The sequence below is a fragment of the Schistocerca cancellata genome, chromosome 12, assembly GCF_023864275.1.
Source record: "Schistocerca cancellata isolate TAMUIC-IGC-003103 chromosome 12, iqSchCanc2.1, whole genome shotgun sequence".
In the NCBI taxonomy this organism is placed as follows: Eukaryota; Metazoa; Arthropoda; class Insecta; order Orthoptera; family Acrididae; genus Schistocerca; species Schistocerca cancellata.
This window is the reverse complement of record NC_064637.1, coordinates 117,089,457-117,108,434: the sequence shown is the minus strand read 5'-3', so window position 1 is coordinate 117,108,434 and position 18,978 is coordinate 117,089,457. Positions and strand designations below refer to the sequence as shown.

General features: G+C 45.3%; 1 protein-coding gene across 1 annotated transcript in view; it reads left to right on the top strand.

The window, feature by feature from the left end:
* The window catches only part of LOC126109619 (all trans-polyprenyl-diphosphate synthase PDSS1), a 793,792-nt gene that overhangs the window by 317,088 nt on the left and 457,726 nt on the right, over positions 1 to 18,978 (top strand). The window contains exon 2 of the mRNA XM_049914662.1: positions 17,945 to 17,998. Coding sequence (XP_049770619.1) covers positions 17,945 to 17,998 — 54 coding nt within the window. The remainder of the gene's footprint in view (positions 1 to 17,944; positions 17,999 to 18,978) is intronic.

Here is an 18,978-nt window from a genome sequence, read left to right as displayed (position 1 = left end):
GGTCCTCGCCGATACCACAGGAGCAACAGTGTCCCTAATTTGCTGGGAAGTGGCGGTGCGGTCCCCTACGGCACTGCGTAGGATCCTACGGTCTTGGCGTGCATCCGTGTGTCGCTGCGGTCCGGTCCCAGGTCGACGGGCACGTGCACCTTCCGCCGATCACTGGCGACAACATCGATGTACTTTGGAGACTTGACGCCCTACGTGTTGAGCAATTCGGCGGGTCGTCCACCCGGCCTCCCGCATGCCCACTATACGCCCTCGCTCAAAGTCCGTCAACTGCACATACGGTTCACGTCCACGCTGTCGCGGCATGCTACCAGTGTTAAAGACTGCGATGGAGCTCCGTATGCCACGGCAAACTGGCTGACACTGACGGCGGCGGTGCACAAATGCTGCGCAGCTAGCGCCATTCGACGGCCAACACCGCGGTTCCTGGTGTGTCCGCTGTGCCGTGCGTGTGATCATTGCTTGTACAGCCCTCTCGCAGTGTCCGGAGCAAGTATGGTGGGTCTGATACACCGGTGTCAATGTGTTCTTTTTTCCATTTCCAGGAGTGTATGTGTTGCTTCGGAGTCCCACGACATTCAGCATCACTTACAACTTGACGGGCAAGCAAAAGCGACCCTCTTGCTTAACTGCAATTACGGGCCCGAGTGCCTGGTCGATGTCGTTTCGTCTTGTTCGGCCCTAGAGACTCTGCGTCTGCATGAAAGTATGACTTCGGTCGACCAGGGAGAACCGCATCCTCTGTATTGCTCGGCGGTGATGATCAGCGGAGCTGCCTGGAAATTCAAACGCTAGCAGGCTCCAACGGCACGGTGTCGTATCCATCAGCCACATTAGATAAATGCCATAAACACACGGACTATATTTATTTTGCGTAACCACCCTAATTGCCCATAAACACGTAGGCTATATTTATTTTCACGTACACACACTAATTGTACATTATTTTCACATATTGTCATCGGATATTGGAAAAAATTGCAGTTAGTTTCATGGACTGAAATAATAATTTCTTTTGAGTCTTACTCGTGTATTTTTTTTTTAATAATGTAGCACGACAATGCAGGGGTTGCACCAGCATTATTTCGGTCGAAGTAGTTTCAGCCTGGTGATCCAAATAAACTATTACTTTGTTGCCTCTATATGTGTCGCGACATGTTCCGATTGAGCGCCACCTTCTTCAGCTAATCCATCATCACTATCGTCATTGTCAGCCGACGAGCAAACGGCGATAAGTGGTCATCAGAAATGATACAGGGATTTGCATGATTAACACCGATGTCCGAGCATCCTGGCCTGCCCCAGCACGTAGCAGCTATCTTTTGGAAAATGATCGTTACAAATGAAGCCCCACGTGCCCGGCTAGCCGCCCGGTCTGCTTCTCGAGCGGGAAGGCGTGCCAGTCCCCGGCACGAATCCACCCGGCAGATTAGTGTCGAGGTCCTGTGTGCCGGCCAACCTGTCGGCGGTTTTAAGGCGGTTTGCCATCTGCCTCGGCGAATGCGGGCTGGTACCCCTTATTCCGCCTCAGTTACACTATGTCGGGCGATTGCTGCGCAAACACTGTCTCCACGTACGCGTACGCTATAATTACTCTAAGACGCAAAAACATTTGGGGTTACACGCGTCTGGTATGAGACGTTCCCGGGGTGGGGGTGGGGTGGGGGGTCAACTGGGGGCCTAACCGCACAATAACTCTGGGTTCAGTGTGGGGCGGCGGTGGGGTGAATGGACTGCTGTGGCCTGTTGTGGGGTTTTGAACCACTGAGGGCTCCGGTGGAACGAAGCCTCTTCGTCGTTTCTAGGTTCCCGGTTCAATACACAATCCCCACGTACAGCGTGCACTTGTTTCTACACTCCTCGAAATGGAAAGAAGAACACATTGACACCGGTGTGTCAGACCCACCATACTTGCTCCGGACACTGCGAGAGGGCTGTACAAGCAATGATCACACGCACGGCACAGCGGACACACCAGGAACCGCGGTGTTGGCCGTCGAATGGCGCTAGCTGCGCAGCATTTGTGCACCGCCGCCGTCAGTGTCAGCCAGTTTGCCGTGGCATACGGAGCTCCATCGCAGTCTTTAACACTGGTAGCATGCCGCGACAGCGTGGACGTGAACCGTATGTGCAGTTGACGGACTTTGAGCGAGGGCGTATAGTGGGCATGCGGGAGGCCGGGTGGACGTACCGCCGAACTGCTCAACACGTGGGGCGTGAGGTCTCCACAGTACATCGATGTTGTCGCCAGTGGTCGGCGGAAGGTGCACGTGCCCGTCGACCTGGGACCGGACCGCAGCGACGCACTGATGCACGCCAAGACCGTAGGATCCTATGCAGTGCCGTAGGGGACCGCACCGCCACTTCCCAGCAAATTAGGGACACTGTTGCTCCTGGGGTATCGGCGAGGACCATTCGCAACCGTCTCCATGAAGCTGGGCTACGGTCCCGCACACCGTTAGGCCGTCTTCCGCTCACGCCCCAACATCGTGCAGCCCGCCTCCAGTGGTGTCGCGACAGGCGTGAATGGAGGGAAAAATGGAGACGTGTCGTCTTCGGCGATGAGAGTCGCTTCTGCCTTGGTGCCAATGATGGTCGTATGCGTATTTGGCGCCGTGCAGGTGAGCGCCACAATCAGGACTGCATACGACCGAGGCACACAGGGCCAACACCCGGCATCATGGTGTGGGGAGCGATCTCCTACACTGGCCGTACACCACTAGTGATCGTCGAGGGGACACTGAATAGTGCACGGTACATCCAAACCGTCATTGAACCCATCGTTCTACCATTCCTAGACCGGCAAGGGAACTTGCTGTTCCAACAGGACAATGCACGTCCGCATGTATCCCGTGCCACCCAACGTGCTCTAGAAGGTGTAAGTCTACTACCCTGGCCAGCAAGATCTCCGGATCTGTCCCCCATTGAGCATGTTTGGGACTGGATGAAGCGTCGTCTCACGCGGTCTGCACGTCCAGCACGAACGCTGGTCCAACTGAGGCGCCAGGTGGAAATGGCATGGCAAGCCGTTCCACAGGACTAAATCCAGCATCTCTACGATCGTCTCCATGGGAGAATAGCAGCCTGCATTGCTGCGAAAGGTGGATGTACACTGTACTAGTGCCGACATTGTGCATGCTCTGTTGCCTGTGTCTATGTGCCTGTGGTTCTGTCAGTGTGATCATGTGATGTATCTGACCCCAGGAATGTGTCAATAAAGTTTCCCCTTCCTGGGACAATGAATTCACGGTGTTATTATTTCAATTTCCAGGAGTGTATATAAATTCTAAGCACGATTGACGAAATCTAAAACGACTTTTCGCTTCTTACAGGGGGTGGCACCTACTCATCATAACCGATTTTGTCAAAATTTATGTTACGTTCACGGCTTGGCCAGAACTGGGAGCTCCAGGTGGATAAGCGATTAGAAAAAATAGCATATCTGATGTGGGTAAGGCGAGGTATGCGCCATTTATGCTAGCGTAGATGCTAGGCAGCAGTCGGCACTGTGAGAAGAGTACAGAACGATAATCCGAGTGTCTTGGGGTCGAATCTCCTTGTAGGAAGTTCTTATTATTTTCATGATAATAAAGTGAAACCCTCAGCTGCCGACAGGTGTTGTTGATATACCTCGATGGGGACAGCTGAAAATGTGTGCCCCGACCGGGATTCGAACCTGTTTACATGGCAGACGCTCTATCCATCTGAGCCACCGAGGACACAGGTGGATAGCGCGACTGCAGGGACTTATCCCTTGCACGCCTCCCGTGAGACCCACATTCCCAACTGTCCACAATCTACATACGTAATGCACCTAATAGATATTTGCCCCTCCACTCATTACTCGCGCACATTAAGGTGACGATTCCCGTAAGAGTTCGGGCAACCTGTGCGCATTCACACAGACGAAGGTCAGTGGCTGGGTAGCCTTTAACTATATATATGAAAATAGTAACTGTTCTTGAAAGAACAGATACCATTGATGACCGTACAGCTTCTCTAGAATAAATTATAATTAATTGTTTGAGTTAATTATCTTTTATTCTAGAGAAGCTGTACGGTCATCAATGGTGTCTGTTCTTTCGAGAACAGTGTCTATCTTCATATATATATATATATATATATATTTTCAGTTTTTGCATACTTTAAATAAAACAAAACAATGGGTAGTATGCCGTATTTATTAATATTTTCATAAAAGGCATGAAAAGAAAGGCAAAGGAATTTTATTTACAGTGTCCACGAGGACTGCAAATAATTTTCCTTGTTAAAGGGTACAGGATTTCGTATTCTGTTAGCTCTTCGAATCTGCATGTGAAGAATGGGTTCCCTGTGCAGGAAAAATAAGCCTATCTGGAGATCTTCCTCAGAAGACTGCATCAAAATACATTTAATTGGATATCACCAGCTACTCTCGACAATTTATAACGAAATGATGCGTGGTTTGCTGCGATAGAGAGAACCTTTCGCTAACGTAAAGTAGGTTCTTTTTGTATAGAAACTTAAAAACCACGTAATTGTAAAAGTACGGCGTTTATAATGTGTGCAAAATGTCGAAGAAGTTACTACTCCCTCTGATTTTACGATGGTTATCAAACCAGCAACTGTAAATCATCAGCTGTAAAATAATAAAAGTATCTCATTTCATTTCCTAAGTTCTCATGTACGCCTTACAGTGCTTTCCTGCAAATTCATTTGCAAACCCAAATTTTCTGTTGCCCTTTCATTTCATGATTTTTATAAAAAATATTAATTTATTGAGCATTACTTCGGTACATTTACAATGTAAATAACGCGATCCTCGGATTATCGTTCTGTATTCTCACCGCTACGCGGTATCTATGCTAACATTTTCCGCCTCATCTCCCTACCCGCGCCAAAAATGTTATTTTCTCTAAACGTTTGGCCAACTGAAGCTTCCACTTCTGTTACTTTCGATTCTGGCCAAGCCCTGCACATACTCGTACCATAAATTTGGACGAGATCGGTGATGATGGTAGGGACGTTCCCATTGTCAGTAGCATAATTTGTGTTTCTGGAACTTCAGTTTTTTCTATTTTTATTGAATGTATAACTTAGTTATGGAACTGAAGGCCGCGTCCATCGATTATTTCGTCCGTGGGCAACAGAACTCTTGACCATTTAGGCCATCATCGTTAGATTATTTTTCTCGTACTTTTTCTTTACCCGTTCATTGCACTGTTCTGTTTTCTTCCTTGGTAGTGTTGTAGACTTTTAATTACAGGGTGCCTGGATTTTTTTTGTTTTGTTTCAGGAAGGATCCTACACAGTAATGTTTGCGCCCATATTATTTTAATTCTCCTAGGCTTTTTACCGCTCTTCAGACCGAGGTGTTCCGGTCTTCTTGGATTTTTCTATTTGGTATATCAAGTTTGTTATTCCTGCTTGCATCAGTCTTCTTTTGCTGCACAGATCCGTTTTACTGTTTCAATTTTAGCTCTACTGCTACATTCGCAAAATTACACAACCTGTCTGATTAAGCTTGTTGATTCCTTTCTTTTAATACTGCTATAGAACTTTTGCCTGCGTTTCTCATTGCCGCATTTGTACTGGTATACTTTGCAATTACTATACTTGCTCTTAGTCTGGCTGTTCCTTCTTCAGTATCATTCGGACGTAAAATTCTCTATGTGGAATTTTTTTCAACGTATATTTTTGCTTAAAATGACTATTTCAACCCCATACGCCCTCTGGTTAGATGGCTGTGATGCCTCACTTCTGTGTATTTTGAGATGCATTTTTGCTATAGATATCGCTTGCAACTTTGAGGACATTTTCCATTTTATGACAACGAATTTCGTAACCATTCTTTTCCAGGGCAGCCTATTGAATGGTTTCGCGTAAATATTTGAACTGTGAAACATTAGTTTTTTCCGTATTTATGTTTTAGAATTTTAGGTGCCACTCTGTTGCCAGAAATGTGTTTTACAGATGATATTGGAAGACCTACTGTTTCCTTCGTTTCTTTTAGAATTTCGATTTGTTTTTGTGTTGTTTGAATGTCATGATATAGAATCGCAAGTTCGTCTGGAAAAGCTAAGCGGCCTACCGTAATATTGATTTTTTCCTAATTTGGTTGATTCGCCAATTATAAAGTCCGATTTTAATTTTCGGCATTCTCGGATTACTTTTTCTACGACACTGAAAAGCAATGGAGAGAGTCTATCAGCTTGACTTGTTCATATAATAAATTTAGTTTTTCGCTTATAATTGCAGTGGTTTTAATGTCCAGACCTTCTTCTTTCATAATTTGGAAGAGAAACTTACGGTCCGCTGAGTCATAAGCGTTTTAAAAATCTATGAAGGTCCTAACCACTTTTTTACACTCATGATCAGAAAAAATAGGACGCCTTGAACTACTTGAGATACGACGTTCATATTCACAGGACACATACATTAGCATGTTCTGAAGAAATCATTAGCATTTCGGTCGCCTCGGTTCAGTATGTGTCCTTTTATTTAGTAGGCACGGGGTCCACCATGAGCCTTCCCATGTGTGATGGCATTGACGCGTAGAAGGCGCGAATGGTGTCCTGTTGGTATAGCCATCTATGCTGCGTTCATCTGCTTCCATAATTCATCTGTGGTGGTTGGCATTGGGTCACAGCACTACACATGTCGTTTCACCATATCCTACACATTTTCGATTGGCGTCAAGTCTGGTGATCTGGCGGGCCAGGACAAAAGGCTGACACCCTGCGACTCCAAGAAGGCGCTTGTTCGTGCGGTAATGTGTGGTCGTGCATTGTCTTCCTGAAAAATGGCGTCTGGGGTGTTGTGCAGAAAGGTTATGACTACAGGTCGCAGGACGTCATTCACTTAGGTCTCGCTGGTTACAGTGCCCTGGACTCGCACCAACTGTGATTTGTGATTGTATTCAATAGCATCCCACGACATAAGACCTTGAATTAGCGCTGTATGTTTGTGCGAATGCAGTCACTGGGAGGCCACTCCACCCGACTGCGGCAAACCAAAACGCGGCCATAGTTTTCAGACGAACATGAATTCTTCGAAAATACTATCTGATGCTAGTCCTGTCGCCAGTGACGTCGTTACATACACCATTGCAGTCTAACGTGTTTCCGCACATTCGTCAAAAGTATGTGCAGAGTGGACGACGCGCACATAACCTATGCCCAAATAAACGGCAACGGGTTGTCACCCCTGATAGTGTACGACGTGTTACACTGTTCCAGTGTTGCGCCAGAGCCGGGAGGATGCAGATCTGTCCTGCTGTGTCATTAGGATGTGTCGATCTTCTTTGGGAGGGGATCTGAGTGGTGCGACCTGACCCATCTCGTTGTGTTCTACGGCCTGCCGTGAACTATTCTGCGCACACCCATTGCACAGCCTAAACATTTCGTCACACACGAGCAGGAATTTCCCGGACGGATGCATCACTTACTCATGGCAATAATGCGTTCTCTTTCAAGCTCACTGATTTGACACTACACTTCGCGCATACGTCAGCGAGGCATCCTGCACGTCTGCTCAAGTCACACTGATCCATTACCTTCTGTTCATAGCGAGAACGAGAGCTCCAGGCACATTTTAGCGGTAGGTGGTGTTGTACAATGGTGTCGGTGTTGACACTGAACCCGCGGACCGACATGGTTCAAATGCTAATCATCTCTGCGGAACAAGCTAATGTACAAATCCTGTGAATATGAAACTATCTGTAGCCGTTCAAGGTGTTCAGTTTTTTCTGATCATGAGTGTATTACAAATATTTTGATGTCTGGGAATTAGTTTCAGAACTAAAATTTGTTCTGGCGAAGATCTGTTTGATCTGAAACGTGCTTTTAATTCGCCATTTTCATTCAAACTGTATATATGCAAAGCTTTCTAGCTCTTTGCAGTTTTCTTGGTTGTCAAATACCAGCTACCAATTTTTCTTCCTGAAGCACAGATTTTAGCGCAAATACTCATTAAGCTTTGTTTCAAATGATTAGAAAAAGTCCTAGTGTTTTTTATTTTTATTTATTTATTTATTTATTTTTTGAAGTCTTCTTCAGTTTCATGGCGTTGATAGCTCGCATGTTGCCCTTCTGTTTATCTAATTGGTTTCGAAACTTCTTTTCTACACTTAAGCGCCACAGCAACTGGTATAGGCAGGCGTATTCAAATAACAGAGAGATGCAGACAGACAGAATACGGCGCTGCGGTCGGAAACGCCTATACAACTGTCCGGCACAGTTGTTAGATCGGTTACTGCTGCTACAGTGATAGGTTATTGAGTTTCAACGTTGTGTTAGTCGGCGCACGAGCGATGGGACACAGCATCTCCGAGGTAGCGATGAAGTGGGGATTTTCCAGTACGACTGTCTAACGAGTGTTTCGTGAATATCGGAAATCTGGTAAAACATAAAAACTCCAAAATCGCTGCGGCCGGGAAAAAATGCCGCAAGAACGGGACCACCGACGACTGAAGAAATTTGTTCCACGTTACACAAGTGCAACCATTCCGCAAATTGCTGCAGATTTCAGCGCTGGACCATCAACTAATGCCAGCGTGCGAACCGTTCAATGAGACATCATCGATATGGGCTTTCGGAGCCGAAGGTCCACTCGTATGTCCTTGATGACTGCACGACACAAAGCTTTACGTCTCGTCTGGGCCCGTCAATACCGACATTGGACTGTTGATGACTGGAAACATATTGCTTAGTTGGACGGGTCTAGTTTCAAATTGTATCGAGCGGATGGACGTGTACGGGTATAGGATCTGGTATAGGCTCTGTAATAATGTGGGGCGTGTGCAGTTGGATACGTCTAGATACCACTCCGACCACTTCGACAGGTGACACGTACGTAAGCATCCTGCCTGATCACCTGCATTCATTCATGTCCACTGTGCATTCCGACGGACTTAAGCAATTCCAGAACGATAATGCGACACCCCACACGTCCCGAATTGCTACAGTGTGGCCCCTGGAATGCTCTTAAGAGTTTAAATACTTCCGCTGGCCACCAAAGTCCTCAGACATGAACATTATTGAGCATATCTGGGAGGCCTTGCAACCGCTGTTCAGAAGAGATCTCCACCCTTTCGTACTTTTACGGATTTATGGGCAGCCCTGCAGGATTCATGGTGTCAGTTCTCTCCAGTGCTACTTCAGACATTAGTCGAGTCCATGCCACGTCGTGTCGCCGCACTTCTGCGTGCTCGCGGAGGCCCTACACGATATTAGTCAGGTGTACCATTTTCTTTGGCTGTTCAGTGTAGTTACCAGGAATATGTCAAGCACATCTTATTTCTACTATTCAGTATTTTGAATACTTTGTGTCGAGATTTTTCTGCCTGTTCTCAATCTCCATTCCGCCAATGATGTATTTTTCCCTTTTGTAAAGGAATTTGATTTTGAGCAGTTTTCACGCACTTCTGTTTGACTTGCGTGCTAGCGTTTTCTCGATTTCGTGTGCCAATAATGCTATGCTCGTTTTAACCTCATTTTGCCGTGGAGTGTTTTATCTCCCTTCCCTGACAGTTTCTTTGCCTGTTTCTTCTGCAGACCTACTCAGTTTGTCGAACTGTAGTGTGCAGGAGGGAAAAGTCTTGAGCACGCAGATGTCTTCAAGGCCAGAGACGTGTATTCACTTGGCAGCTTCCCACGGAACTGAACGATGGAACATTGTTATAGTCCTGGGACGGTAACTCTCAGTAACAGCGTTTACTTTACTGAAGCATTAAAAAACTGGATAATGGGCAGTAACCACGCGCGTTTTTAGGCGCTGGCTGGATTTTCCCAGCGCATCTCGCACGCTACTGTTGCATGGTCGGATGCTTTCAAAAATTCTGTTATCTTGCACCGTGTAATCCAGAAAACGGAAATAAGCCACAAAAGCGCTCTGTCATGCTAGATGATTGTGTGAATTTTCTCTTCGGATCCCGTGTATCTTATAACCGAACCGTGTGTAAAGCCCTGGTAGAACATTTCTCCTGTTTTTATTTTTTTAATTTTTTTTTTTAATTTTTGCGTCTAATTCTGCTGGGTGCCAAAGATGCTCAGAAAGCTAGGGTTGAAACTTACTGGCACATAAAAACTGTGTGTCTGAACTAGAATTAAAACTGCAACCTTGCCATTTGCGGGACATGCCCTTACTGATTGACCTGTCAATTTGACAGAATCTCTTCTAGCCTGTGGCTACTATCCAGGGGTGCTAATTCAGCAAGGTAAGCAGGAAGACGTTTGTGAAGTTTGAAAACTAGGCGTTACCGCCAAAAGTGAAGCTGCAAGACGGTCAGGAGTCTTTCCTGGATAATTCAGCCGGGAAGAACATTGCCCGCGAAAGGAAAGGTCCTGGGTTCGTTTCCCAGTCCGTCAGTTGTAATGTGCTAGAACGTTTCTGAACACTGTCGGCTGCAGAGTGAAATATTCATTTTGAAGCGCTAAGATTGTAGTTTTATTAAAACCTGGTAGAGAAAGAGACAGCCCTGAAAACAATTTGCGGATTTATTTGCTACATGGGCTTGTATAAGTTAATCTTGCAACGATTACTGGAAGAGGTTGGCCCATTTCTGAGTCCAGAACGAGAACAAACTGTAATGCACACCTGAAGTAATAAACGGGGCCAAAAGTATAAAGGATGTGTGTAAAAGAAACTGTACTATCGAAGATGTCTGCATGGACCTTAATGCAGCTCACTGTACTGAGAACCATCATATTTTATTAGAAAAAATCTTCCAATATCACAAAACAGAACAGAATCTTCGTTGTAGAATTCCAAGGCCAAAGAAGCAATGAAGGAACGAAAATGTGCTCACGTAGTCATTATGTAGGCACCTTGCATACAAGTTAGACATCTTAATATACCTTCACAATAATGTATTCGCCAAAAACATTGTCAATAAATAAGGCATCACAGTTTGAGAAGAGTAGACTTTCACACCTACAACGCAAAAAAAGCCTTCGTTCCTCTTTTGTCAATGTCTCCGAAAGGATTTAATTGTGCAGCGATAAAGAATTTTGATCAGATGCCCGATAGTATAAAAAGTTGAGAGACCGTAGATCAAATTTTGAATCTCATCTGAAATCATTGTTTCTTGATAATTTGTTCTGTTCTGTTCGCTAGTATTTAAACGCTGGCAGTGAGATAGAAATATGATTAACGTGAGCAATTTGTATCATGGTTATTTATTTTCAACTAGCTACCCTTCCCGGCTTCGCACGGGTGAAAAAAGTTATGGGATACATCGTAATATTGTGTCAGACCTCACAGTGCCCGGCGTACTGAGGCCAACTCGACGTGGCATGGAGTCAACAAATCGTTGGATGTCCCCTGCAAAAATACTGACCCATGCAACCTCTATAGCCGTCCATAGCAGCGGTGTAGGATAATGTGCACGAACTCACTTCTCGATATGTCCCATAAATGGTCGATGGGATTCATATGTGGGTGGCCAAATAATTCGCTCCAGTCGTCCAGAACTTGCCTGCAACCAATCGTGAACAACTGTGGGCTGATGATATGGCGTATTGTTACCCATAAAAATTCCATCGTTGTTTGAGAACATCAAGTCCGTGAATGGCCGCAAATGGTCTCCAAATAACCGAACATAACCATTTCCAGTCAATGACCAGTTCGGTTGGATAAGAGAGCGCAGTCCATTCCATGTGAACACAGCCGACAACTTTGGTCCTCTGCTTCGTAGCGTCTGCGCCATACTCGAACCCTGCCGTCATCTCTTACCGACTGATCTGACCAGACTAGAGTTTTCCAGTCGTCTAGGAGGCAACATATATGCTCACGAGCCAGGAGAGAAGCTGCAGGAGATATTGTGTTGTTAGCAAAGGCACTCCCTTCGGTCCTCTGCTGCCATAGCCCATTAGCGCCAAATTTCGTCGTTCTTTCCTAACGGATATGTTCATCGTACGTCCCACATTGATTTCTGTGGTTATTTCACGCAGTGTTGCTTGTCTGTTAGTATTGACAATTCTACGCAAATGCCGCTGCTCTCGGTCGTTTAATGAAGACCTTCGGCCACTGCGTTGTCCGTGCTGAGAAATAATCTCTGAAATTTTGTGTTCTCGGCTGTCTCTTGACACTGTGGATTTCGGAATATTGCATTCCCTAACTATTTCCGAAATGGTATGTTCCATGCGTCTAGCTTCAACTAACATTCCGCGTTCAAAGTCTCTTAATTCCCGTCATGGCAACATATCTCGTTGTAAACCTTTTCATATGAATTACTTGAGTACAAATGATAGATCCGCCGATGGACTGCCCTTGTTTAGCTTGTGCACGCGCTATTATCCCCAACTAAATATGTGCATATCGTCATCCCGTGACTTTTGTCACCTCACTGTATATTCATACATTATTTCAAAATGAGCGGCGTCCAACACACTTTACACGTAATTTAACAGGCCTTCGAAACTTTTTATAGCTGATACCCACTCACAGAACAATGAAAAGAAAACAGTTTATCGTGTACTCCATTTTCGTTGTTCATGCAGTAAAACACTTCAGCATCACACATGAATTTTGTCACCTCAGTGCAGATGTGTATGACCGGACGACTTCTCAGGCGTGACGAAAATTTCGTTTACGGGCCACTGCCTGGAGTTTTGATTTAACCCTTTCTGTCACGAATTATTTTATCCTGAAAAAAAAATTAAGGCTTTGCTACCCATTTCTTCGAATTAAATTATGATTTTTCAGATGTATAAATTATTCCTAGGCGCTCCTCAAGGGGGCATTCAACACGTCCCCAAATGAGGGCACTGTGTTCGAGTGGGTGCAGTAGAAATAGAAAACTGGAAGTATTTTATTTGATTTTATTTCATAAATTAAACAAAGCTTACTTAGTTATTATATAAATAAACTATAGTTTGACACTTGTGAAGAATGATAATCAAAGAAACATTTTTTTTCTATCGAGACGCAAGAGAACGTTACATTTTACACATAAAAATTTGGTTTTGCCTTTGAAACCCGATTTCTTGCACCTGTCAAATGATTTTTTTGTCACTGACCACTGGAAGACGCACAACGTTGTCCACACGAACATCAGATTCTGGACGAATTTCCGCATTGACTCGTTTTGAAGTACTTGGAGATGGCATTGGACTCTCACTAGTGGGACACCCCCTTTTACTGGCAGCTGGCTTATCTGTTTTTGTCAGTACTTTGGCCACAGTTACCCTAAAGTTTTAGGAACACCTAATTCTGATGTGTTTTTCTTGTGCTCAGTCCATGCATTTACACATGCAACATCAATTGCATGAATAAACATGGCTGTCGAAAATCGTGTTCGGTTTCAAAAGCAGCTAACTGCACGTTGTCTTCGGGTGCAAAGCCCGCTAAATGCCCAATAGGCGTGGCTGTCGCCCTGCCATGTCCGGACGCAAAGCACGTGAACAGACATAGATTTACCAATGTGAACATTCAAAGCTACCTTTCAGAATGTGACGCTTAGAATAGGTCTTTTTCTTATTCAGCTTTAGACTGGCTGCGCTGCAACAAATTCGTACGCAACAATAACATTCTCGCTGCCAATGCATTGTCGTTTGGATGGGAAGAGGGTTTCGTGACTATCTCAGTGTCACTTATCATGAAGTTAGCGAGCTTTGGATCTAGGCTACTCAGCTTACAGTATACAGTATGGTATAAAACGTCTAACATTACCTCCATCATTGCCCTCGGGATCATCGGATACATCGTCAATTTCAGATGAATTAAGGAGCTGTATAGCTTCTTCTTCTGTAAGTGGCCTTCGTCTGTCTTAGACTCGGGACATTGTGAAATCACCGTAAGATGACTAAAAAGACAGCGAAATAATGTCCTATGCTATTACAACCTTTCAATCACAATGTCCTTATTTGGAGACATGTGTAAACTTATAAATATGTCACCTTTCGTTCTGAAAGACACCTTCAGTTTTCACCTTCAAGAATGCACGTTTCTATGCACAAATAAATTTGTTTACCTAAACTCAGAAGATATTACCCGGCTGAGGGAAGGTACAAAGATCACTGGGGAGCGTCCATGTGACTGCGCATTCAGTTTTGTTTTGTGGTACCACAGATTGACACGAGATGTCGACACCGCTCTCAAATAAACTCTGTGCTTGTGACAATATGAGTACAACGATCACAAATGGTAAAATTTAACGACTTTTAATATACTAAGCATTTAGTCGGTATGTCCTTATATAAGGACGCCGTGACGGAAAGGATTAAATTCGGAAGACAATGTTAACCATCTAAATATCGTCAGTTTCACTTAACTTGAACGAGTCGAGCTATGCGCGCCAGAAAAGTTCTCAGAAGGCACTTTTGGAGAGAGATCTCATGGCAGTGGTAGTGGCTGTGAGCCACTGTTTTACTGGTCTGCCCGACTGCAACGAAGTCGGCGCGAGCGACAGCCACTTGCTGGCCGCCCAACTTGTCAGTTCGGTGTGCGCTGCTTTCCCTGTATGATCTTATCCTGCATTAAAGGACAACTCTATACCAAAAAATCTGTTCTTATCGGCTTAACATCTGATACGTCCAGTATATCAGGTTGTTCAGGAATTCGGAAAAAGGTTCCGCCAGCCCCGGTACTACAGTCGGCAGCCTTACATCTGTCTCCTGTACTCACAAAGCTTCCTCGTGACTAAGTCTATCTATTAGCAAAAATCGTATCGAAATCCCTACAGCAGTTTCACTGCTTAGCTTTCACATAAAGACAGAAAAACGATACGCCACATTTTAATTTATATTTGTTTGGACGTTTGAGGAGTTCTCCCATTCTACACTGGATGACAACGGCATCGTTTTCATAGTTCATCCAGTTTGCACGCAATATTTATTAATTACGTACAAAATCGTCCTCCTGAATCTGTCTGTATTTTAGTGAGAATATATCAAAATCCCTGGATTAATTCCCTAGATTAGCCAAATAAGGTGGTGGGACCACGACATAGTACGTTATACCTGTGTAGAAGACAGATAGAATACTATTTATTGTACGAATGACCAGCCTGTAGCACTGTAAGCCGAAAACGGGATAGCTAAGTAAATTAATGCAGTAGAACGTACAAAATACTGTGGTTTTCATTTTTAATTATGTTGTCCTGTCAAGAAGCAACGGATGATCAATCAACAGCAGATTAACTAAAATTTTGGCGTCCCTGAAGTGCTGTTCATACGACGTTGATCTGTAAACTGCTACATTGCCAGACTGAAACGGTGCTATAGGTTCTGAAATACAACCTAAAATTAAATCCGGCGTATAAAGTAACCCAACATGAAGAGAAACAACGAAGCTATTTTACTGTTGTTGCCGCGCGGGATAGCTGCGCGTCTTAGGCGTCGTGTACGGTACGCGCGGCTTCCCCCGTCGGAGGTTTGAGTCCTCCCTCGGGCATGGGTGGTATGTGTCGTCCTTACCGTCAGTTACTTTAAGTTAGATTAATAGATTAGGGACCGATGACCTCAGCAATTTGGTCCCATAAGACCTCACCATAAATTTCCAAATTTTTTTCTGGTGTTTGCCTTTGACGATATCAGTGAAACGAGCGATTGCCAATCAGCCAGGTGGACAATAAGAGTCCAGTCTCAAACTTTGTAATCAATGCAAGGAAACGTCGGAAAACGAATGTGGTTGTTAATGGGAAGGAGCTGTCGCTGCTAAAGGTCGCTGTAGTGAAGTTCACCCAGAGACCTGCATTCCTCTGGTGTACTAAAGAACTGTGCTTCGAAGATTTTACTTATAAGTGGCATGATTAAAATGCAACAATTAAACAACTTATCCAGTTAATTGGGAGGGTGGACTCGCCATACGGTGAGTTAGGAGTGCCAGAGGACGCTAAACCTCAATGCGCTACCCTGCCAGCGACGGAAACACGCAGCGGGCTTCATACTTGTTCTGATGCTGGTGCAGGGGACGCTTTTGTCTGGTGCCATTCTCTGGGTCTCCAGACTACTATTTGACGTCCTTACAATAGAGGGTGTGGAGATTTGACGGTGGGTTGCTCAGTCAACCAGTTTTATTTAAAGAAGAAAGAAAGGAAGCTTCTGTGGTAAGCTTTAGGTAAGAAGTGCAACACCGAGTGCATTTTTACAGTCTTCCTCCCCTAGTTCTCATTGGATGGACAATTTAAGTGGCCAGATACACAAAATGGCGCCATTTTTCCCGGTGACAAATCCTGCAGAACGATGTGCGTATTTTCTTGATAAATACACTACTGGCCATTAAAATTGCTACACCACGAAGATGACGTGATACAGACGCGAAATTTAACCGACAGGAAGAAGATGCTGTGATATCCAAATGATTAGCTTTTCAGAGCATTCACACAAGGTTGGCGCCGGTGGCGACACCTACAACGTGCTGACACGAGGAAAGTTTCCAACCGACTTCTCATACACAAACAGCAGTTGACCGGCGTTGCCTGGTGAAACGTTGTTGTGATGCCTCGTGCAAGGAGGAGAAATGCGTACCATCACGTTTCCGACTGATAAAGGTCGGATTGTAGACTATCGCGATTGCGTTTTATCGTATCGCGACATTGATGCTCGCGTTGGTCGAGATCCAATGACTGTTAGCAGAATATGGATTCGGTGGGTTCAGGAGGGTAATGCGGAACGCCGTGCTGGATCCCAACGGCCTCTATCACTAGCAGTCGAGATGACAGGCATCTTATCCGCATGGCTGTAACGGATCGTGCAGCCACGTCTCGATCCCTGAGTCAACAGATGGGGACGTTTGCAAGACAACAACCACCTGCACGAACAGTTCGACGACGCTTGCAGCAGCATGGAATATCAGCTCGGACAGCGTGGCTGCGGTTACCCTTGACACTGCATCACAGACAGGAGCGCCTGCGATGGTGTACGAATGGCAAAATGTCATTTTTTCGGATGAATCCAGGTTCTGCTTAGAGCATCATGATGGTCGCATCCGTGTTTGGCGACATCACGCACATTGGAAGCGTGTATTCGTCATCGTCATACTGGCATATCATCCGGCGTGATGGTATGTGGTGCAATTGGTTACACGTCTCGGTCACCTCTTGTGCGCATTGACGGCACTTTGAACAGTGGACGTTACATTTCAGATGTGTTAGTAACCGTGGCTCTACCCTTCATTCGATCCCTGCGAAACCCTACATTTCAGCAGGATAATGCACGACCGCATGTTGCAGGTTCTGTACGGGCCTTTCTGGATACAGAAAATGTTCGACTGCTGCCCTGGCCAGCACATTCTCCAGATCTCTCACCGACTGAAAACATCTGGTCAGTGGTGGCCGATCAACTGGCTCGTCACAATACGCTAGTCACTACTCTTGGTGAACTATGGTATCGTGTTGAAGCTGCATGGACAGCTGTACCTGTACCCGCCATCCAAGCTCTGTTTGACTCAATGCCCAGGCGTATCAAGGCTGTTATTACGGCTAGAGGTGGTTGATCTGGGTACTGATTTCTCAGGATCTATGCACGCAAATTGCGTGAAAATGTAATCACAAGTCAGCTGTAGTATAATATATTTGTCCAATGAATACCCGTTTATCATCTGCATTTCTTCTTGGTGTAACAATTTTAGTGGCCAGTAGTGTAGAAGTGGATGGTGGTAAGTTCCTATGGGACCAAACTGCTGTGGTCATCGGTCCCTAGGCTTATACTCTGCCTAATCAAACTAACTTACGGTATGGGCAATATACGCACGCATGCCCGAAGGAGGACTCGTAGCTACGATGGGGAGAGCCGCGCGAACCGTGGCAAGGCGCCCTTTACCGCACGGCGATAAATAGAAATTTCGTGCAACTGTTATGCTGTTCTCCGTTTAATAAGTATTCCAGTTTCGGATAAGTCGGTGACTGCTTGACCGTTGTGGTACTTTCAAGCGAGCCTGACTCGTTTTCTCAATCTACGCGTGATGCGGGCTTGCTACTTGTGTTTCCTCATTGCCCTCCCGTCTTGTGTTCCAGGGCGCGCCTGCCTTCGCGGAGACAAAGAGGTGTAGCGGCGACGTGGCGGCACTGGTGAGTAACCACTTCACAGATCCCAGTCTCGTGTCTATTTTTTTCTGGGAGAGGAATAAGCGTTGCTCCAAGTTTCGCTGCGATGTCTGGCTGTTTATGTTCATAATATTTTCCTTTGAACCTTGTCGATGATAAATATTCATCTTTGTATTACTGGCTTGCGCTTCTATATAATGTAGTCTTGACGTCTAGTGCCGGTAATAAGATGTCTTTAAATGTGCCGTTTTGAGCGGAGGCCTTCACCAGGTCACCTACATTTTATTATATTTAATGTAAAAATTGATCTCTAGCTAGACGTTACAGGTCGTTGTGAGATTCCCACAGTATTTCATGGTGCATCTGAAGATAGCGGTCAGATACGCCGATAGTATAGTGTGTGGCAATTTCACGATGACATCCGACGTCTCCCCCGAGAACCATTTATACAATTAGTCCGTCGGCAAAGAATCAACGAACACAATGAAAATAATCGCCACTTGTTCGTTGATCGACATAAATTTTAAGTTCTTCCCAAGATTTTCGTTTTGCGTGGTGGCTTTCATAACTTCCATTAGCAATGTATTAGTTTTCTTGAGTCGGGCTGGTTCTAGATATCTTGGAGAAAGCTTATTAAATTCTTCAAATTCAAATTAAATTTTGTTGTGAGGTTCTTTAAATAATATGAAGCCGCGCACAAAAACTAAAAATCTCAATGAGAAAGGAAGTCAGTTCCTTGTAAACGGAGCTCGGGCATAGCATCGCGCAACTCGCTCCGTCAATACCTGTGATTGCAGAGCCATCAGTATATACACTGCAGAACCAAGGAAACTGGTGCACTTCCCTAATACCGTGTAGGGCCCCGCGAGCACGCAGAAGCGCCGCAACACGACGTCGCATGGACTCGACTAATGTCTGAAGTATTGCTGGAGGGAACTGACACCATGAATCCTGCAGGGCTGTCCACAAATCCGTAAGGGTACGAGGTTGTGGAGATCTCTTCT